Raw genomic sequence first — 23,233 nt, 5'->3', positions numbered from 1 at the left:
GTGGCTGACAATAATACTCTTAATAATAAAAAATAATCCGACTCATTGTTGAACTGTACAGAGCTGTAGCTGCTTCACTGTGCCCACTACGCTACTTTATTTCAATAATGCTTATTATTTTGGTACTTGAAGGGTTTTCTGAGGTGGTACTTGATGAAAAAATTTAAGAACCACTGCTGTTGACTATAAAATATAGCTTAAAGAGGCTGATAATTTGGAACTTAAAATGTTTTTTTTTTTTTTTTATCAAAACTGCTTTTATTCTAGCCGAAATAAAACAAATAAGAATTTCTCCAGAAGAAAAAAAATATTATCAGACATACTGTGAAAATTCCCTTGCTCTGTTAAACATCAATTGGGATATATTCAAAAAAGAAAAGGGGCTGATAATTCGGACTTCAAATGTATATATAGGCTATGACATGCAGAGTTTACGGGATGTCATTTCTATGGTATTTCAGTGTGCTCCGCGTTGATTAATAATGACATCACTCGCCCCCTGCGATGCCTTTCCGCGTCTTTCTCCAAGTCTCCATACATGGGCGCAGGACGAAAAGCCTAGCGCGGGTCTCGGGCTCTCCTCTCTGCGCCCTTCCATTCATGGCCACTCCGCTCTCAATGGCGCTCGGGCTACCAAATATGGAGAGGGAAGTCCAGCGACCCAGGGCCACTCAGTGTCTATAAATTGGCCGTGACTCAAGGCGCTTTCTACCATTCACTCTCCAAGGGAACCAGCTCCTGGTGCTGATCTGGTAAGTACAGCTAAAGCTTTCAGAAATGTCAGACTTCATTTAATGGGATGATCTTCTGAATGCTAGGATTTAAACTAGGTCAGTTATATGGCTGGAATTACAATGCAAGTAATTGACTTGAGCTAAACAAACCTTTCAGAGGCTTAGAGTTGCCAGTTAAGAATACTTTGCTGACTTTGAATTTTAGTGAAGTTTTAATTTTCTTACTTTTAAAACCTTGTTATGAGGAGAAGTCAATCAAGGACAAGCATGTCAGCAGCATGAATTACTAAACTGCTCTCTTAAAAATAAAGACCCAATAAGATTTTTTATTTTTTATTTTTTTTTGCAGCAATACAATAGTATGATTAATTTTGTTACACAGTCAAATAATTATTCATATATCAGCAAAATAATAATATCCAATGAAGACATTTTATGGACATTAAATCATAGAGTCATTAATGACAATTGTTTTAGATCAATATGATTTATAATGAAGTGAAAACACAACCCTGGCTGGAATGCAAACAAACTGTCATGTATGTTCACAGAATTTTCTAACAGTTGTGTGTCTGATCTTCACCCAGAACCCCAGCTGACACCATGTGTGATGACGATGAGACCACTGCTCTTGTGTGTGACAATGGCTCTGGCCTGGTGAAGGCTGGCTTTGCTGGAGATGATGCTCCTCGTGCTGTCTTTCCCTCCATTGTTGGTCGTCCTCGCCACCAGGTACAATGTTTATTTCTTAATGCAAGATAGCAACATTATACTTTCATTAAACTTAGTCTCACTTAGCCAGAGCTTCACACATACAAGGTCTGGACTCTTTTCCATTCCCTATTGGTTATGGATCACTTCATGTAAAGAAATACATCACAATGTGTTTTGTTCTGCATCATTTTTATGAACATATACATTGAAACCTTGAGACTTCTTATAGAAAAAAAATGTATGTAGGAAACTTGAAAGTAATTTACAGAGTGTAAACCATTAGCAACACATGCAGGTTCATTCATTCATTTTCTTGTCAGCTTAGTGTCTTTATTATTCCGAGGTGGCCACAGCAGAATGAACCGCCAACTTATTCAGCACATTTTTGCGCAGCGGATGCCCTTCCAGCCGCAACCCATCTCTGGGAAACATTCACACATACACACTCATACACTACGGACAATTTAGCCTACCCAATTCACCTGTACCGCATGTCTTTGGACTGTGGGGGTACCCGGAGAAAACCCACGCGAACGCAGGGAGAAAAACACAGCAAAACTAACTGACTAGTACAAAAAAAACATAATCCTTATTTCCTTTAATTTTTTCTTGTTTCCTCAACTTTTGAAAATATCAGTTGCACTGACCTAAAATTTTTTGTCAGTATTACAAAAAAAACATTTTGTTGGGGTAACATAAGGTTATTTGTTTTTTGGAGAGGTCAGCTACGCTATAACAAAACCATTTAAACTGTGCCAAGTGAAAATGTTTTTTTTTTTTTTACAAAACGAATGCCTGAAGTTGAGTGAACAGAAAAAAAAAAACTCAATCTATATTTCCTTTCACTTTTTCTTGCTTACTTGACTTTTGAAAACATCAGTTGCACTGATCTAAAATGTCTTAAATGAAAAGTATTACATTATGGGGAAAAAAAAAAACAGAGACAAATGTTAACAAAACATTTATTAGAAACAAGACAGGAGGCAAAAAAACAATGACGGTAAACAAGACAAGGATCAAAACATGGCAGGACAAACAGGGAAAATGCTTTATAATGACTCACAGGGAAAAAAAAACAAGACTCAGCCAAGAGTCTGTAAATGGTGTCCTAATAAGTAGTCCATCATGAACTTCCAGCTGTGTATGTGATCAGGAAACTGGTTCCTTTATTTGAATCATAGTTTGAGCATTTGACTCGTTTTTGAAATCTTACAGGATTTTTAGTTGTTCATGAAAATTAAATATCAAATACATTTGATTTCTCGTTTGAGAATGAATTTTGATTTATTATTTGATAGTTTGAGCAGTTTTGTAGTTTTGAAAGTTAGATTTATTATTTGATCTTTTTAGGCAGTTTAATTTTCTTTTCTTTCTTTTTTTTTTTTTTTTTTTTTACATTCGCTAAGCATTGTTGTAACCTACCAGGTTAATTAGGTTAATAGGCAAGTTATGTTAATTAGGCAGATCAAACATGGTTTGTTCTGCAACAAAAAAAAATATTTTTTTTTGAGAAGTCTCATAATATTGACCTTAATTTAAACATGCCTTAAACATACATTTGACTTTCATTTAAAAATAAAAAATATATATTTATTCCAGCTAAACTAAAAGAAACAAAACTTTCTCCAAAATAAATATATACAGTTGAAGTCAGAATTATTAGCCCCCCTTTGAATTTTAAATACTTTTTTTTTCTTTTTAAAATATTTCTCAAATGATGTTTAACAGAGCAAGGAATTTTTCACAGTATAAGAATATAAGACTTGGGAAATATTTGATAAAGAATAAAAACACTCCAGGAGGTTGATCATAATACATGTTAATGCGTTTTTTTAGTTATATGGATTTTTCTTCCATATGAGGGGTTTGCCATAATGCCAGTTTTAAGCTGTCAGCTAGTGCTGAGACTACAATGAATTTAGTTTAACAGTAGAACACATAGCCAAGGTCAAGTGATTGATTCCCTTCTATATACCATTAGTTGTATTGAATAAATGTTGTTGCCAAATGCATAATGCAAATACTGTATGTACTGAACTTTTGACATCATCTTGTCCTGAACAGGGTGTGATGGTAGGTATGGGACAGAAAGACTCTTACGTGGGTGATGAGGCCCAGAGCAAGAGAGGCATCCTGACCTTGAAGTACCCGATTGAGCACGGCATTATCACCAACTGGGATGATATGGAGAAGATCTGGCACCATACCTTCTACAATGAGCTGCGTGTGGCCCCTGAGGAACACCCTACGCTGCTCACAGAGGCTCCACTTAACCCTAAAGCCAACAGAGAGAAAATGACACAGGTAATCCTGCTTGAAAATCTTTAAAATGTGCATGTGTAACCCCGACGGTCTTACACCACCCAACCCGCTTCGAGCTGATATCGAACAGGCGACCTTCTGCATGAGGGTCTGTTGCTCTACCAAGGAGGCTAAAGATCATAGCCTCTAGCATCTAGCAACAACTCTACAAACTTAAAATGATGCAGAAATACTTAAATGACTTAACCTGTTGTTTGTGTTGTTTAATTTGCAGATCATGTTTGAGACCTTTAATGTTCCGGCCATGTATGTGGCTATCCAGGCTGTGCTTTCACTGTATGCTTCTGGCCGTACCACTGGTGAGTGTTTGTGAAGACATGAACTAAAATACCACATTCCTTATAAGATTGCACAGGACCAACACAATCTCATGACAAGTAACCATATTAAATGTAGTTAATTTAGTGACAAATTTAAATGAAATCTCATTAGTTTCGTTTGACCATGCCTCGATGACACCTATGTTAGGGGTAGGCTTTCATGCTGTTCTAAAAATCATACAAATTTCTTACAATCATCTTTAACCTGCGAAAATGGAGTGCTTTGATACTGATAATGACCCTGCTTTAGTTTGGAAATGCTTGCTTTATAAAATAACATTTATTTTAAAAGAAGCATATGTATAAATGACACCTAAGTTCCAAGATTGTGTATGGAACGACATAACTTCTTCAGTCGGATCAAATGACTTCGACAAAGTTTGGGAGGAAGATGTTTAGATTGTGTAGCCAGCATGATTTGAGATCTATATACATAAACATAGCTAATTCACTTCTGTCCCAGAACAGTTTTCAAGCAGCACTCAATATACTCTGGCTTCAAGCCAAAAATGTAAACTTAGAGCCGTCCTCTGTTACAGTATGCCAAATATGCATATATGCCTTCAATTTGATGAAATTCAATTTTAAACTTGTAAATTATTATCAGTGGTGTAAAGTAACTAATTACAAATACTCAAGGAATTGTAATTTATTAAGTAGTTTTAAAAATGTGTACTTTTACTTTCCCTTGAGTATATTTTTAGTGCTGTGTCTGTACTTTTACAGAATTATTTTCCTTCAATCTGCAGTCACTATTTCATTATTACTTGTCTATGAGAATTAGCAAAGTCAGTCCTGTAATTAAAGTCCAATCAGAGCGCACATAGAAGATAAATCACCTCAGAATGTACTACCTCAAGTCAAGGGCGCTTTATAAATGCAGCAAACCTTTTGGAAGCAGTAAAAGTGTCCAAGAAGATGCCCAAAATCTTTACATGCATTGATCCAGAGACTGGTCACTGATGAGAAGATGATGGATGTTTACTGTATGTTGACGAAATGGCCTTAAACACCCAACAGGCACAAGTTTGACGTTGTACCCTAACATCATGGGAATGTTGCATTTTTTTGGAAATAAAAATAGGGTTGACTTCAGAACTCAACATCAGGCCAAAGTCAATGCCCAACCTAAAACCAACCAAATATCAACATCTGATGATGTTATAGCTTTACGTTATGTAGACGTTACCACTATAAATTCTATTAGACGTTGGATTTTGAATGCTATACCTGATGAATAAATGTCAGTATTTAATGTCAATATGTTGCTGGTTTAAGATGTTGGATCGACTTTGGATTTTGGTCACTGACCTAAAATCAACCAAATATCAATGTGGTTTAATGACATTATTGGACGTCAAAATAACATTGTCCTTAGATGCTGACTAGACATCAAATTTTGGTCACCCGACAGAACTTAAATCTAAACTACTGTAATATTAACATCTTATGACGTTGTGTGCCTCCTGCTGGGCAATAACTAAACACAATACAGAATATTAAGTTTACACACATGCACAAATTACATGTAAATGCATCAGCTTTTTACAGCGAAATACTCACTACTCATTATTACTCTTGAGTATTTTTTGAAAAAGGCTACTTTTACTCTACTTGCACTACATTTTTAGGCAAGTAAAGTGCTTTTACTTAAGTATGATTTTTCAGTACTCTTTCCACTATTGATTATCACATATGCTGCAGCCGTTGTACCATCCCTGGGACAAGTTCTCGAACATCCCTCTACTTCTCAATATTTCATTCTTGTTAGAGTTAGAGCTGTAAGCAGACCCAGATTGGCTAATCGGGAGGACCAGGAGAATTCCCGGAGGGCCGGTCCATTTTTTGGCCTAGAGGGCCGGTGTCCCTAGCTCCAGAATCTGTTGCTCTCAGCAGTTACACTATTTAAATATAATTTATTTATTTACTTGACCACATCCTTCTTATTTATTATTTTACAGAAGCTCTGCTCTTTTTATCTATTTTCTCGTAGCCTCGTGAGCAAGATGCAGCCTGCAGGTTAATGATGATATAACAAGATAAGTCACTATTCAATGTACAGCTGTTGTGGTACAGTGGTTAGCATGTTAGGTTATGACATGGCCAGCCAGGGTTTGGTCCAGGTCTATAAAGATTTTTTTTTTTTCATTTTTATTGTTAAGACATATAATACTGTAAGGGTTGTTGAACATTTGAAGTTTCTAAAACAGCTGTTTTCTCAAAAAAAGACGTGATAGTGTAATTAGAAACTGAATTGGAAATGACCTTATTTTAAGATAGTCAGTGGTGAACTGAGGTGGGCCGTTCTAAGGCTTGAAACTCCAGGGCTGAAAAAGAGTCCCACTCCGGCCCTGGCTGTAAGTCTGTAGTCCTCCAATCAGAACAGGTTTAGAAAACACTGATCAAGATTGAAAGAGCAGGGGAGCTCACTTTTTGTTGTTGTTTGTAGGTATTGTGCTGGACTCTGGAGATGGAGTGACCCACAACGTTCCCATCTACGAGGGTTATGCTCTGCCCCATGCCATAATGCGTCTGGATTTGGCCGGTCGTGACCTGACTGACTACCTGATGAAAATCCTGACTGAACGCGGCTACTCTTTTGTGACCACTGGTATGAATAAGCTGTCATTATTAAACCATGTATTGCACTTTATATTATACTAATATTCGGTTAACACTGGAATTGGCTTCCCACAGCTGAGCGTGAGATTGTGCGTGACATCAAGGAGAAGCTGTGCTACGTAGCTCTGGACTTTGAGAATGAAATGGCCACTGCTGCTTCCTCTTCTTCTCTGGAGAAGTCCTACGAGTTGCCTGATGGCCAGGTCATCACTATTGGAAATGAACGTTTCCGTTGCCCCGAGACCCTATTTCAGCCTTCCTTCATTGGTGCGTGATATTATTTAATTTATCCATCTTTAATATTCATACCTGTCAACATTGGGATGTGAAAGTAAGGGATATGCCCACCATAATAAGGGATTTCCTTGACCCCCTTTTAAAATTCCACACATTACTAAATATGTTCTTCTGGAGCTGTTTCATTGTTTATAAACATTTAAATGGTCAGTAATATGTTTTATTATTTTTATTTACAAAAGAAAAAATAAATAGTATATTAGCAGCAAATACAAACACTTCAGCTTATTAAAATTAATAGCTTTTATAATGAAATAGAATCAAGCTATCAAATCTCATTAGCCGTTGCTTCACTGCATAACTTACACATTCTGATTAAAGTGCAATGAATGAATCTCTTATTTAGATTTTGTTCTGTTTGATTACATTAACAGATGTGTCACTTTAAAAATGCACACATCTAACAACATAATGAAAGCATTCAATTTCTTTCCTTACTTTTTATGCTCATTTAGGACAAAATTAGTTGTGTTTGAAAAACTCCCCACCAAGATCAACATCTTTAGATACTATTATTGATAATTATGTGTATATGTCTGTTCAAACACGCACTCAAAACCCAGACTTTCGTTCCTCTTCAAATCACGTGTACAGAATCCGTTTGGGAAACAGCGTCTGTTTATCACTATGGAGTGCATCTGCTGACAGTTATGCACCACTGTATGGCTGTTTTGAGGATTATGAAGACGAGACAGTACCTGTAATGAAAAGAAAAGGGAATCCCGCCGTTTTTATATTTGTTTCAAAGTTTTTTCATGCCTAAACAAAGCGAAAGCACAGAACAGACTCACATTTAAGAGCAAGGCGGTATGGGTTGCATATAGGGAGGATTGGTGCTTTAATGTTTATTTGCCACTCTTCAGAGAAAGACTGAAAATACGGGAGAAATATGAGAAAATACCTTTACGGGATGATAGCGGGATAGAACTGTAAAAACTGTAAGATAGAACTGTCATACTGACAAGTATGATAATATTGTGTGTTGTCCTAAACTAGTTTAGAAGGAATAATACATATAGACTACTGTATTTATTGTTACTTTTTGATTAGTTTTATCTAAAATTGAAGCAATCAGATGCAAAAACCTCTAAATGTGTTTTTAAAATTTGCATTTTTCTTAGCCTCCTATGTTTATGTTCAGTTATTTAGCTTTAAAGGCAATACAAATAACTTATCCATCACTGTAAAAGAAAAATTAGTACATACAAGAGTCAGACAAAAAATATTAGTTTTAGAAGAAAATATCAAACAGCATTTAGAGGTTTTTGCATCTAAACTCTTCTATTATTTATTTCAGAGCGTAGTCATTCAGTTTATATTTGCTGTAATATTTCAGATGTTTAAGATTTTTTTTTTTCATTTAAAATGTAGTAAGTAAAGTAATTTCTTTAAGCAATTTTCATATTTCTTTTATTATTTATATATGTTACTGTAAGGCAAAATAGTTTTTTATTTTCCAAATATTTCCCAAGTGCAGATTTTAAAACTTGGTTTTAATAACTCATTTCTAAAAACAATTTCTTTGTCTTTTACATGATGACAGCACATAATATTGCACTCGTCATTTTGTAAGATTCTAGTAATTAGCATGAATTGCAATTTGAAGGCTTAACTAGTTTAATTATGCCAAGTTGTATTAATTAGGCAAGCAATTGGACAACAGTGGTTTATTCTGTAGCTATTCTTTCATTTTCCTTTGGCTTATTCTCTATTTCAGAGGTCACCAGAGCAGAATGAACCATTAATTCTCAAGTCATTCATTCAGTTTCTTTTCAGCTTACTCCCTTTATTAATCTGGGGTCGCCACACCGGAATTAACCGCCAAATTATCCAGCATGTTTTATGCAGTGGATGCCCTTCCAGCCACAACCCATCACTGGGAAACCCATAAACACTCATTCACACACATACATGCACTATGAACAATTTAGCCTACCCAATTCACCTGAACTGCATGACTTTGGACTGGGGTTTGGGGGGGGGGGGGGGGGGGGGATGGGGGGTAACCGGAGCACCTGGAGGAAAGCTATATGAATGCAGGGAGAACATGCAAATTCCACACAGATACACCAACTTACCCAGCCGAGGCTCGAACTAGCAACCTTCCAGCTGTGAGGCGACAGCACTACCTACTGCGCCACTGCATCGCCATTCTGTAGTCAATCAAATATAATAATTTCATAAGGGGGTTAGTGATATTGACCCTAAAGGTGAAAATAAAACTGCCTTTTACTCCGAGCAACCTAAAAGACATGAAATATAAAAGACAAATATAAAATATCCCTGCTCTGTTAAAAAGTCACTTGGGATATATTTGTAAACTATAATATAAATTTCACTGTATGGGCTAGTATTATTATTATTTTTTATTAGCAATTTAGTCTTTTATCTGGCATTTGCTTTTATTTTTTAATAAACAGATATTTTAACAACTGCTTCTTTTGCCTACTAAAGGTATGGAGTCTGCTGGCATCCATGAGACCACCTACAACAGCATCATGAAGTGCGACATTGACATCCGTAAGGACTTGTATGCCAACAACGTCCTATCTGGCGGCACCACCATGTACCCAGGTATTGCTGACCGTATGCAGAAGGAGATCACAGCTCTGGCCCCCAGCACCATGAAGATCAAGGTACAGCATTTCTTAAACTTTCCTGTCTTATTGACAAGCATGTAGATGTATGATAACAACCGTCTTCCTTCTCACAGATCATCGCTCCCCCTGAGCGCAAATACTCAGTCTGGATTGGTGGCTCCATCCTGGCTTCCCTGTCCACCTTCCAGCAGATGTGGATCAGCAAACAGGAATATGATGAGGCCGGTCCATCCATCGTCCATAGAAAGTGCTTCTAAATGTAATGATGCCCAGGATACGCTACTGATTTTGAATGATAACCTGCTCAAATTCTTAACATTACCTCCGCATGTTATGCATGCAGGCAGTTTTTGCCTTTATATTTCCTTGTACAGTATGTTTACACCAAAGTGCACATTTTTTGTAGTTATGTACTTGTTCCTAAATTAATTTGTATGTGAATATTTATTGGTTTTTAAATAAACAATAATAAAAAAAAACTTTGAGGAAATATTTTTTTTTATATTCAAAATTGTCCTAAATCCTCTATTAATGCATCATACAAAATTAAAAATAATGCTGAAATAATGCATTTGGGTCCTTTTTTTTTTTTTTACAAAGACAACTATTTTTATAAATGTTTGATGTCTTGGTCATTTAGAAAAAAAAAAAAAAAAAAAAAAAAAATATATATATATATATATATATATATATATATATATATATATATATATATATATATATATATATATATATAAATATATATATATTTATTTATGTATATATATGTATATATGTATATATATGTATATATATGTATATATGTATATATATATATATATATATATATATATATATATATATATATATATATATATATATRTGTATATATATATATATGTATATATATATATGTATATATATACATGTATATATATATATATATGTATATATATATGTATATATATATATATATATATATATATATAGCAGCACTACCTGCTGCGCCACTGCCTCATGTATACACGAGGGTGAGTCAGTGGCACAATAGGTAGAGCTGTTGCCTCACAGCAAGAAGGTCGCTGGGTCGCTGGCTTGAACCTTGGCTCCGTTGGTGTTTCTGTGTGGAGTTTTCATGTTCTCCCTGCCTTTGTGTGGGTTTCCTCCGGGTGCTCTGGTTTCCCCCACAGTCCAAAGACATGTGATACAGGTGAATTGGGTAGGCTAAATTGTCTGTAGTGTATGAGTGTGTGTGGATGTTTCCCAGAGATGGGTTGTGGCTGGAAGGGCATCCACTGTGTAAAAACTTGCTGGATAAGTTGGTGATTTATTCTGCTGTGGCGATCCCGGGTTAATAAAGGGACTAAGCCGACAATAGAATGAATGAATATATACACAAGTAGCAGTGTGGCTCTCTATCGACACTGGTGGGAAGTGTGTCTTAGTGTCCCAAAAGTGATGATATACAGCCATATTACACTGCTACAAGTGTGACATTGCATTTAAACAACAGTTTGATGGCATAATCATGTATATAAACAAAAAATTTAAACACAGAGAGTCTCAAAATCCTTTTGAATGAGGAACTACTTTCTTCCACCCTTCATTCACATCTGCAGCTGAACCAACATCACTTTAGAGCTAGTGTTTAAATGATTCTCTAGCATGAAGTAATGACAAAACAGGTGCTGACATTTTAAGATTATAAAACTGAACAGCATGAAATGGTATCAGTCTACAGAGATATCCCAGTATTTCTCTGTTGCAATCGGGAAATCACAATAATTACCCCAAAAAAGCCAAAGAAAAGCAAACACTACTAGATTCCTGTGGTATAAATACAGCACTATCATATAAAGAAGATAGAATGACTCAAAAAGTCACCTGTTTTTTAATGATTTGATCAGCTGTAGTTTGAAATTAAACTGAGTTTTTCCTCTGAAGCTGCCTTTCCACTGCACACGACAAACGAAAGACCGGAAGTCATTCATTTCCAATGGGGAATAGTCCGGGAGCTGGGAGTTCCATTCATCTCCGTATGTGGAAATTCAGATCCTATTTGAACTGCAGATGAGGAAAATATTTGTCCAAGCTGGTCCCTGCATGCGATGGTAGTTTTTATTTATTTTATTTATTTTTTTATTTAATTTTTTTTTTTAATCAGAAAAAGCTTATCTTAGAAAAAAAACACTAAAAGTTCTATTTATAAATTAGTCATAAAAAATTGTTTTATTTCTCCAAAATGTTTAGCAGTCTATGAGTTTTGCTAATCATTCATTCAACCATGGTGAACACGGAGAATAAAAGTTCTTTTTGCACTCCTTTGTTTTAAACACCGTGAGAATAAGCTCTCCCATGGTGCACAACAAAACTGAAAATTCTGTGCGTTTGCCACAGGGGGGCGTATTTCAACAGTTGTGTCCAAATGCCATGTGCTAAAGGCAGCTTAAGGGCTTACTATGTTGTCTCTGTCGCCATCTTTTGGCTGAACATCAACCGTCTTTGCTCTGTTTGTATGACAGGCTGATGACCTCCAAATTGATAAATATGTAAAATAGACACTATTCTTTTAAATAAACTGCATAGTTGCAATTCTCACCTAAAAAACCTCAAAAGTACATTTTGTTGTCTAATAGCTGCCGTATTTGTTAAACTGTAGTGAGTTGAGTGTTGTTACTGCAGAATAATGCACTGTTATCAGCCAATCAGATTTGAGAACCAGACAGAAACGTTGTATATGAGCAATATCACACGAGTAGCAGTGTGCTATGGCTGTATATCAGCACGGGTGGGACTGCTGTTGTGTTTGCGATAAGGAGGGACAAGGCTGAATCCACCTTCTTATTCGCAGCTTCTTATTGACTCTATCCGGACCACCTTAAAACCACGAGGCTTCCATTTTTCAGCTTTTTAATTCGTGAACACACTGAGCAAGGGCTTATTATGCGGTTCTGGCGCCATCTTGTGGATAGACAACATCAACCGCCACCGACGAGCTCTCAGAAATTGTAAATATTTAAAAATAGGCACTATTCCTACAAATAAACTGCATAGTTGCAATCTGAACAACTACATGTTGCTAAAATACTCTATGTGGTTTCTATATAATTGCTATGGTATTCTGAAGAATAGAAAATTGCAGTAATAACATGGTAATTTGTGATAACGTTCAACATCTAGAAATCTTGGTTTCACATGAAAAATTTGATTGTTTTCATAAAACAACAATTCTCAGATCCAATCAAACAGATGTTGAATGATGCTGAGAGCCAATTAATCTTTATCATTTACTACAAAACAGTAACGCTCTTCTCATTAGGAGGCTACACCAAATACAGTATAGCAGAAAAGCCATCTGTGATGATTTCATATTTGCGACTTCAATTATCACCCAGTTTAAAAATAGCAGCCGCTCTCTAGGAGGCAAAGTGAGATCAGAGGAGAGACGCGGCTCATTGTCAAGATGCCCTCTTCAGGCTGATGAGAAGATTTATTTTTATCTTATCTACACTATAAATATATGTGCATATTGATTGGCCGGTGCTGAGTTTTACAGCTTCAGCTATTAGTTGAATTGCAGGAGGGATATCCCACGTTGTCATTAATTGTTTTTATCTCTCCATCCTTGTAAAGCGATTACTCACCTCAGGCATTACCATAAATAGGCCTACCTCTTTATCACCCTCAGGAAAGTGCAAGTGAGGGTTAAGAAACCGGGCTTGAAGTGAAGAGTTCAGATTATCCAACTCAGGCTACTTTAACACAACAACAGTGTACTCGCTTCTCATGCAGATGGTGACAGTTGCATTTGCACATTTCAGTTCACACAAATTTAAATTTTCAATTGAAAATATGTCAACACTGTGTAGACATGCTATTTTAGAAAAAACTGTCATAGGCTAAATTACAAAATAAAAAATCTGAATGTGAAAAGGGCTTGTGCGGAATACTGTTGTACAATGCTCCAGTGCAGTATAGGTTATGTTCAAAAGCTTTAAAATGCTGCCTCTGGAGGGATCAAGGCACATCTGAATACAATTTACGCATCACTTACTTTCTCGAGAGATATCTTTCTTTTTAGCGAATTTCCAAGGCAGCAAAGATGTGTCCTTAACATGCGGTATCCAACAGTTATGTGTGCTCCATTTCTGACAGTTCAAAAAACCAACAAAACAAAGATGATGTATTAAAGCTCTGCTTGAGTGTAACCATGTTCCACTTTTTATGGCATTCTAGCGAGAAGTTGGTATTGTACTAAGCAAATATTCCCTTAGTTATCACCATAAAAGCTAAATTCTTGGTGTTGCCAACTTTATTTTTGTTTTTAATTATATATATTTTTTTTTATTGAGAATTGATGTGTGTGCCTGTTTTTTGACAAACATGTTTCTAGCCATATCTAGAGTAAGTGTGTGTGTGTGTGTGTTATTTTAATATGCTTTTTTATTATTATTTAAAACTTACAGTGCATCCGGAAAGTATTCATAGCACTTCAAGTTTTCCACATGTTTTTATGTTACAGCCTTATTCCAAAAATGATTTTTTTTAATTGTTTCAAATTTACTAAAAATAAAAAACCTGAACAATCACATGTACATACGTATTTACAGACTTTGCTCAATACTTTGTTGATGCACCTTTAGCATAATTACAGCCTTAAGCCTTTTTGAATATGATGCAACAAGCCTGGCACACCGGTCTTTGGCCGTATTTTTTTTTTTCTGGGCTCTGGCTGGGCCACTCAAGGACATTTATCGAGTTGTTGTGAAGCCACTCAACTGATATTTTGTTGGTGTGCTTTGGGTCATTGCACTGCTGGAAAATGAACCGTCGTCCCAGTCTGAGGTCAAACTCTACAGCAGGTTTTCAGGATGTCTCTGTACATTGCTGCATTCATATTTCCCTCTACTTTGACTAGTCGTCTAGTTCCTGTTGCTGAAAAAACATCCTCACAGCACGATGCTGCCACCACCATATTCACTGTAGTGATGATATTAGCCTGGTGATAAGTTGTGCTTGGTTTTCTCCAAATGTAACACCTGGCATTCACTCCAAAGAGTTCAATTTTAGTCTCATCAGACCAGAGAATTTTATTCCTTTTGATCTGAGAGTCCTTCAGATGCCTTTTGGCAAATTCCAGGCAGGAAGTGGCTTCCGTCTAGCCACTCTGCCATAAAGGTCTGATTGGTGGATTGCTGCACAGATGGTTGTCTTTCTGTAAGGTTCTCCTCATGCCACAGAAGAACACTGGAGCTCAGACAGAGTGACCATTGGTTATTGATCACCTCCCTAACTAAGGCTCTTCTCCCCCAATCACTCAGCTTGGAAAGCCAGCCAGTGCTAGGAAGAGTTCCAAACATCTTCCACTTTCAGATGATGGAGGCCACTCTGCTCATTGAAACTTTCAGTGCAGCAGAAATTTTTCTGAAATCTTCCCCAGCCTTGTGCCTCAAGACAATCCTGTCTTGGAGATCTACAGACAATTCCTTTGTTCTCATGCTTGGTTTGTACTTTGACATGCACTGTAAACCCTGGGACCTTGTATTGACAGATGTAGGCCTTTTCAAATGATGTCTAATCAACTGAATTTACCACAGGTGAACTTTCAATTAAGCTGCTGAAATTTCTCAAGAATGTCTCAATCAGTGGAAACAGAATGTACCTAAGCTCAGTTTAGAGCTTCACGGCAAAGGCTGTGAATACTTATAGTATGTACATGTGATTTTTCAGGTTTTTTATTTTTATTAAATTCAAAAAATATTTTTTCACATTGCCTATATGGGGTATTGTGTGTAGAATCTTGAGGAAGTAATTTAATTTAATACATTTTAAAATAAGGCTTTAACATTACAACATTTTTAGAAAAGTGAAGCGCTATGAATACTTTCCGGATGCACTTTAAATTTTTTATTTTTTATTTATTTATTTATTTTTTTGCTGTTGTTTTTGTATGCATGGTCAACATTTTTTTTTTCCTTTTATATTTTTAACCTTGTATATCAGAAGTCGAGTAATGCCACTTTAATCGGTTATCACCAAAACTCTTTATTTTTTGTGCATGATTAAATCATTATGCTGTCTCAAAAGTCCGTATGAAATCAATTTTTCGAGGTGCCTTTGTGCACAAACGCTGCATGCAGAGTCACTGCCTGATAGTGCAGCGAGGCAACAAGCCAGCTGCCTGACCTTTCGGACACAGCCAGACTATGCTATATCTATAGCTTGTAATCTAGTATTTGTCTTGAACATTAAAAAAAAAAAAAAAACATGTTAAAATATCTGCTAAACTGGTTAATTAAAGTTTTAAGAATGTCATCGCTTAAGGTTTGTCTAATTAAACACCAAATTGGCACCTCTGGCTCAATATTATCCCCAAATTATTATTTTAGTATCCATTTTTGGTCACACTTTATTTTGGACACACTTTATTTTATATTGCATCTACATGCCAACTAATTCTCATTAGATTATAAGACTGTTGGGTTGGGATTAGGGTTAGTGTAAGTTGATATGTACTTGTAAAGTTTCTTATACTTAGTTAAATGTCTGTTAAGGAGCAGTATCAGCTCATATTAAGCAGCCAGTCTACTACTCAAATGAACCAACAAAATAAAGTTTTTCTTTAACAAGTAAATCTACAATGCCCGATATGTGTATCAACAAATTGCAAGTAATCAATTTTAATGTTAAAAGTGTGTATTCAGAACAGAGTCGCTACTGTGACCTCCTCTGGCAAACACTCAACATCAACTCTGCTCTGATTATCTAATTAGCTGGCTAGCTAACATTTTGTAGGGGAAAATGCAGTTTCTTTCTAGAATTCTAAAGCTATACTGTATGTGCTAATGCTAATATAACAAAATCTATATGGTTCATCTTGCAAAAAAAAAAAAAGACTAAGCAGTTGATTCTGTATGAATGTACTTATTGGTTTAATTATTTATCTTTCACATGTAGCTCCAAAACAAAGTGTAGCATAACGCTAAAAAGTAGTTTCCTCTTGTGAAAAAAATTCCCTTAGTTAGCATTTTTAGAATCCATCCTCTGTCTAGCTTGTAATTAAACTATGTTTGCTAAAACAAGTATACTAATGCAACCTTTATCGCCTAAAATAGAACGCGAATATTAGAAAACGCGCGTGTTACTATCGTGACCTCCTTTGGCAACTACTTGGTTGGCGTTTTTTTTTTTTTTTTTTTTTTTTTTTGGGCGACAGCCCACACGACTAGCCTTTAATCTAATTTGCATCATCAATGCTGGAAAGCTCAGCTAAAACCTGTACTCACCGTTTGACTCCTTTCTTTCATTTCAGGGGGGTTTAAGCCTTAATTACCCCCCATGATTTGCACCTTGTTTGCTATCGCGCGCATACCCAAACGCTAAACTCTAATCTGCTTCCTGTCTCGCTTATGGGTGTGTGTCGCAAACATCCCCGGCGATTTGACTTGATCGCCAATGATTTTATTACGGATTAATCAGCGCATCTCTGGCATATTCGGGGAATAATGAAACGGAGAAATCCTGCTGTTCTGATTTCTCTCCAACAACCTGTGTGCGCGTGACGCAAGGGGAGGAGGGAGCCAGAGTCTACTTAAAGCGGGATTAGCACGAGCCAAACATTACACTCCCCTCCGTTTAGACTCAGAGCGACCTGTCGTCCTGCGCGCGAGACAGAAAATAGGAGGGCTTTAGACTAATCAGGACTTCAGACGAGCGCGCGCTCCGGAGCGAGGCGTGGACGGCAAGGTGGACAGCAGCGACTAAATCAATGCATTCGCCCGACACTACGCTCGCCTTCAGACGCGAAACAGTTGCTCGCATTTGATTTCACACGGTTCTCTGTGTTACATTCGCCTCCGAATGAACAGCCATGGGGGAATGGACAATTCTCGAGCGTCTCCTGGAGGCGGCTGTCCAACAGCACTCTACTATGATTGGGAGGTGAGGGGAAAAAGTGTTGTGGAAAATGTTTATTGATAAGGTAGTACATTAAACAAAACACTGAGGTCATTACGCATTGACCCTTCTGACTAAGGGCGATTGGCTTCTGGAGCCTAATGTGTGCTTTGCACAGGAGACGAAAGTGTTCGACGATTTAAGTTAACGCGTTTGTTGTTGCTGTTTGAACATTTAAAAAAAAAAACAAAGAGGTTATGGTTTGTCTGGTTTGAGCCATCTGTAAGATTGCTGTTTTATGTCAGATCTGGTTTGCTTTCAAAGAAATGCCGTGCGCGCACTGTCTGGAAGCGCGCGTTTGCCTGTAGAGAGAGTTTCAGCACTGGACAGCTCCCCGCGTCAGGCTGCAATCTCCAACGCACAAACGTTATTAAGAGTTAAAATGTGTATCGATTAGCTGTAAGTTATTAGTTTATTTATATTATTAGCTATATTATATTTTACTGTGAAATACATATTAAGTTATATGTTGTATAAATCAACAGTAATTTAATTATAATATAGATAATATAATTATTAAAGTAAAAAATAACTCTTAAGTCACCTTTTAATTCACTTTCAAAATAGTTATCAAACCTTGAAAAGTCACATTTCATTGCGTTTATTTCATTAATTCGTTATTTTAACGTGTCAACATATCAAAAAATATTCACGTTGAATATAATGTATGTTTTTGATTGATGAATGACTGGTGCGTGCTGTTATATTGATTTGATTATTCGGTTGTATTAAAGCCACCTCATAAATTATGTTGAAAAATCCCAGACATTCTCAGATATGACACATCTCATTTGCTTATATTTAATAAAATACAGTGCTCAGGATAAATGTCTACACCCCATTTGATAATTAAAAATTTTACTAATTTCTCAGTAAATATGGGTATATATACTGGTGCATTTGAACAAAACCGATTTATTACACAGATATATTTATTAAAATAATATTTTAGTCACAAAATATCTTTTGAAATAGAAAGATAATACATTTAAATTTAAGCAAAAGTTACAAAATTTTATATATATATTTTGTTTCTATTTTTGAAAATTATATTTAATAATTTTCCCTACAAATACATTTGGGCTACTCATTTTTAAACCATTATATTGTGTTAGATGAGCTCTTCAATGCTGACCGATCTAATGTATATGCACACATATAATATTGTAAAGCATCTTATAGAAAATATTAATTTAAATGAATGATCTGGTTGGGGGGGGGGGGGGGGGGTGGCTGACAGAGCACTGTACATAACTTTCTTTAATTTTTAACCTAATGTGACATGTACATTCACAAGTGTTTAATTATGCATTTGATGTACATTAATGACTTCACTTTGCACAATTTCAGTGCCGTGTGTATTTTGATAGTGTTTTAAAAGTGTAAACATACACTATAATATTCATCGCACACTTATATTTTATACACACGTATTGCTTATTACTTTAGGTGTGTCAGATTATATGAAATTCAATTCATCATGAGCTCTCCTGTTTCAAAAAGTGTATTATGTGTCAGCACACTGCATGGCAGTCACTGGAATAATAATGTTCCCAGATAACAGAATGGACCATTAACATTATATTTGTTCATGAAATAGACTTATGACTTGCAATCCCATGAAGCCTAATATATATTACTATGTTTTATTAATGTATCCTTAGCAAACACAGCCACCTGATTTTAACAGGTTTAGAGCTGATCTATTTTGTGTTCTTCAAAGAACCATTTGTACAGAACATTTTGTAGTCTAATAGAATGCTTTTGCTACATTAAAACAACAAAATTAAATCTAATACAAAGGTTTTTTTATGGACCATTAATGACAAATAATAATAATAATTAATAGTGAAGTGTTTAATCTGTCATTTATAGTCTTGATTTACTGGAGCAGATGTTCTTTGAGCTTAAAATGTTCCTTTCCTCTCCTGTAGGATCCTGCTAACTGTTGTGGTGATCTTCCGGATTCTAATTGTGGCGATTGTTGGAGAGACCGTGTACGACGACGAGCAGTCAATGTTTGTGTGTAACACTCTGCAGCCAGGCTGTAACCAAGCTTGCTATGACAAAGCGTTCCCTATATCTCACATCAGATACTGGGTTTTCCAGATCATCATGGTTTGCACACCCAGTCTCTGCTTCATCACATACTCTGTGCATCAGTCGGCCAAACAGAAGGAGCGGAGGTATTCTACCATCTACCTGTCCCTCGACAAAGACCCCGATACGATGAGGCGAGACGACAGCAAAAAGATCAAAAACACCATTGTGAACGGAGTACTTCAAAACACGGAGAACTCCACCAAAGAGTCCGAGCCTGACTGTCTAGAGGTCAAAGAGATCCCCAATTCAGCCATGAGAACTACCAAATCTAAAATGAGAAGACAAGAGGGCATCTCCAGGTTTTACATCATTCAGGTGGTGTTCAGAAACGCACTGGAAATTGGCTTCCTGGTGGGCCAGTATTTCTTGTACGGATTCAACGTGCCCGCCGTGTACGAGTGCGACCGCTATCCTTGCATCAAAGACGTCGAATGCTACGTATCAAGACCTACGGAGAAAACCGTGTTCCTCGTCTTCATGTTTGCAGTCAGTGGGATTTGCGTGGTGCTCAACCTGGCTGAACTCAATCACCTGGGCTGGAGGAAAATTAAAACAGCGGTGAGGGGGGTTCAGGCCAGGAGGAAGTCCATCTATGAGATCAGAAACAAGGACTTACCGCGGATGAGCATGCCGAATTTCGGAAGAACCCAGTCCAGTGACTCTGCCTACGTTTAATGCTTTCTTCGTGTAGATTATTAGAGTGGTGGTCCTCAATTCTGGTTCAGAAAGAGCACAGGTTGCACATTTTGGATATGTTCACCCCACCTTATGTAGCTTATTCTGCAATACGGAAGTAAGCCTTTTTTTGTGATTGTTTTGGAACTTCCGATTCATTTGCTATACGGGAAATGACTAGGAACAATAAACAACAGTAAATGATCACAATACTTGCTCTACAAGCAATGTTTAAACAAAATGTTTAAAAAAAAAATTAATAAGAAAATAGTTTGCAAACATCAAGTTTGCAACATCAAGTAGCATAATAAGCTATTTTCTATGGCTAAAAACAATGGAAGTGAATAGGACTGGAAGTCTCGTGCCTATAAGGTTCTAATGGCTGGGCCCACATTTACAGCGCTCAGCATAATTAAGTACACCTCTATTAAGTTTCTTCTATTAAGCACCTCTATTATTATTAAGTACACTTCATTTTAGAAAATGAATATTTGTATCCATTTCTCAGTGAACATAGGCAATGTATTTTGATGCGTTAAAACAAAACAGATTTATTAAACAGACATATTTATTAAAATATTTTTTCAGTCACCAAACATATTAGAAATTGAATGATAAAACAATTCAGATAAAATATTGCAAAAATAACTTACAACCTACAAAATTTGTACATTTTTTTGCTGCTCTTGATTTTTCCTCCTTGATTTTGACCGTTATCGTAGGTTATTGTGATAGATTGGCTCCAGATTTAGCTTCAGTATTGACTAATCTAATGTATATGCACAAATGTATTATTGTAAAATTTTATTTTGATTTTATTTTATATTAATTTAAAAGATGGATTTGTGAGGGGTGAACTTATATATGCTGAGCACCGTAAGTGAAAAAAATAAGCTCAATAGAAAACCACAGCGACTTCACATGTGCAACCAACCACATGGAACGTGTGGTTTTGGAACATTTTCATGTGTAAAGAAATGTGTATAACATGATTGGTGTGTTGTACATATGATTTTAATGTGAAACTCTGCCATGAAACTCCCTATCAAGTTATTCCAAGCCTTTATGTCCTTCTTTGGAACACAAAAGCAAATGTTTGCAAAATGTTTTTGTCCATGCAATGGGAACTCTTGTCAAAAACAACATTGGATCTCTCAAAATATCTTGTATTTGTGTTCCATGGAAAGACATTAGTGTAAGCAAATGATGCCAGTGGCATCCAAAATGTGCATTTCTTGAGGACACCACTAGATTAGATTATATTAAGACCAGATACTTTATGAACTGTTCATCTCGCCTGTTTGATGGTGGGGTAGATGGATTTTATTTGTCTTTTATGGACAAACTGAACAAACGGACCAAACAAACGTTTGTTTCCTATCATTTACTGAAGGGCACTGATGCAACTTTTTTTATCGGTCGGAACGGAAAAGCTTACGATGACATTATTTCGATATTTTATTTCTTCGTTCACACGATCAGCTGAACTCGAAATATGTTTTGCACTAAATACGGATTTAATGAAGCCAAAATGAACCCAAACTGTGCTGTGACGGTTTTTACATTTCATTATCTTGTATTTCATTCTGGTTTTAGATTGCACTTACAGGTTTTAGTTTTTTTCACTGCAAGTAGACTGCAGATCTAATATGTTTATCAATACTATATTCATATCTCTCTCTTTCGGCTTAGATAGATTGGCATCTTTAATGATTTGGTTGCCTGTGCTTGCACCACTGACCTTAACATAAGTTATTGTTTTGTTATATATATAAGCTGATTTGCAGATCAGTAGCCGGTGAACTGGCCTATGCTGCATAACGCTGAACTCTCTATCTTTTTTATTTATTTCTTAGTATATTGGACTGTTTTATTGATTTATTTATGTTTGACACCAAAGCGCCCATTGCTTTCATTTGTGGGAATCGGATATATTGCTTTTATGTATTCAAGTGCCATATATGTACATAGATATATACATATTATAGAATATTGTAATCCTTATTGTGAGGTATGAATTCTATATGCGTGGACTGCTTAAAAGGATGTTCCATCCCTTTAATGTGAGAATGGAAGAGTGAAAAAAATCATTCATACATATTTTGCATTCATGAAAAGTATAATATTGCATTTAAATATATAGAAAGCACAATTGATAAGAAACCAGTGATTACGGGGTTGAGATTCACTTCCCCTGGTGCTTCAATTTCTCAAAAAACATGATGTTACAGTAGCAACTATGTGAGAATTTAAAAAAAAAAAAATCCAACAATAAATGACAGAATTCATGACTGAAATATGTGTGCTTTGCATTACTTTATTTATAATATTTTTTTGATAGGTTTTAGACTTTCAGGGTCAGTTTACTTAACACTGTATTAAAATAATAACTTTAGGTGCATCCCAAATGCATACTCATGCACTATTCAATGCCATTTTGTAGTTTAAATAGTACAAGTAGTGCATTCCCACTGAAAACTCTAAAAATAATAAGTTAACTTTAATTACCCTTATGATGCACTTATTCAACCATTAAAAAGAAGTGTGAAATGTTGGACACTTTACGCACACCGGCCGATGCTTTGGTCACGTAGTTGAAGGGGCATAGCTTTCGGGCACTGATTATTTTATTTATTTTAGATTGTGAAAGCAGTATTAATAATAATTAATAACAATTTCTTACATTTATATAGCGCTTTTCTGTGCACTCAAAGCGCTTTACACAATGGGAGGAATCTCCTCATCCACCACCAGTGTGCAGCATCCACCTGGATAACGCGATGGCAGCCATTTTGCGCCAGACCACACACCACACACCAGCTGATTGGTGGAGAGTATTCTCCTACAAGAGTGATTATACTGCCTCCCGATGTGGTTATACCCACGGCAGGTATTATTTGGTAGTTTGATC

General features: G+C 36.1%; 2 protein-coding genes across 4 annotated transcripts; both read left to right on the top strand.

The window, feature by feature from the left end:
- Positions 1-709: 709 nt before the first annotated feature.
- On the top strand, positions 710-10,079 carry actc2 (actin, alpha, cardiac muscle 2). The gene is given in 8 exon segments (NM_001002066.1): positions 710-752; positions 1,322-1,466; positions 3,513-3,752; positions 3,985-4,069; positions 6,540-6,701; positions 6,788-6,979; positions 9,464-9,645; positions 9,723-10,079. Coding segments are annotated over 7 exon segments (1,134 nt in total). The 5' UTR covers positions 710-752; positions 1,322-1,337; the 3' UTR covers positions 9,867-10,079.
- Positions 10,080-17,209: 7,130 nt separating this feature from the next.
- On the top strand, positions 17,210-22,619 carry gjd2b (gap junction protein delta 2b). 3 transcript variants are annotated; one of them, XR_012395410.1, is made up of 3 exons: positions 17,210-17,529; positions 19,479-20,753; positions 20,803-22,619. XR_012395410.1 is itself a non-coding variant. In XM_073932202.1 (2 exons), the coding sequence occupies exon 2, from the start codon at positions 19,561-19,563 to the stop codon at positions 20,320-20,322; it is 762 nt and encodes a 253-aa protein (XP_073788303.1). In that variant the 5' UTR covers positions 17,359-17,943; positions 19,479-19,560; the 3' UTR covers positions 20,323-22,619.
- The last annotated feature ends 614 nt before the right edge of the window (positions 22,620-23,233 follow it).

This window comes from Danio rerio, chromosome 20 (genome assembly GCF_049306965.1).
Source record: "Danio rerio strain Tuebingen ecotype United States chromosome 20, GRCz12tu, whole genome shotgun sequence".
Classification (NCBI taxonomy): Eukaryota; Metazoa; Chordata; class Actinopteri; order Cypriniformes; family Danionidae; genus Danio; species Danio rerio.
Note: the sequence above shows the minus strand (reverse complement) of the source record. Positions and strands in the feature narration are given on the sequence as shown.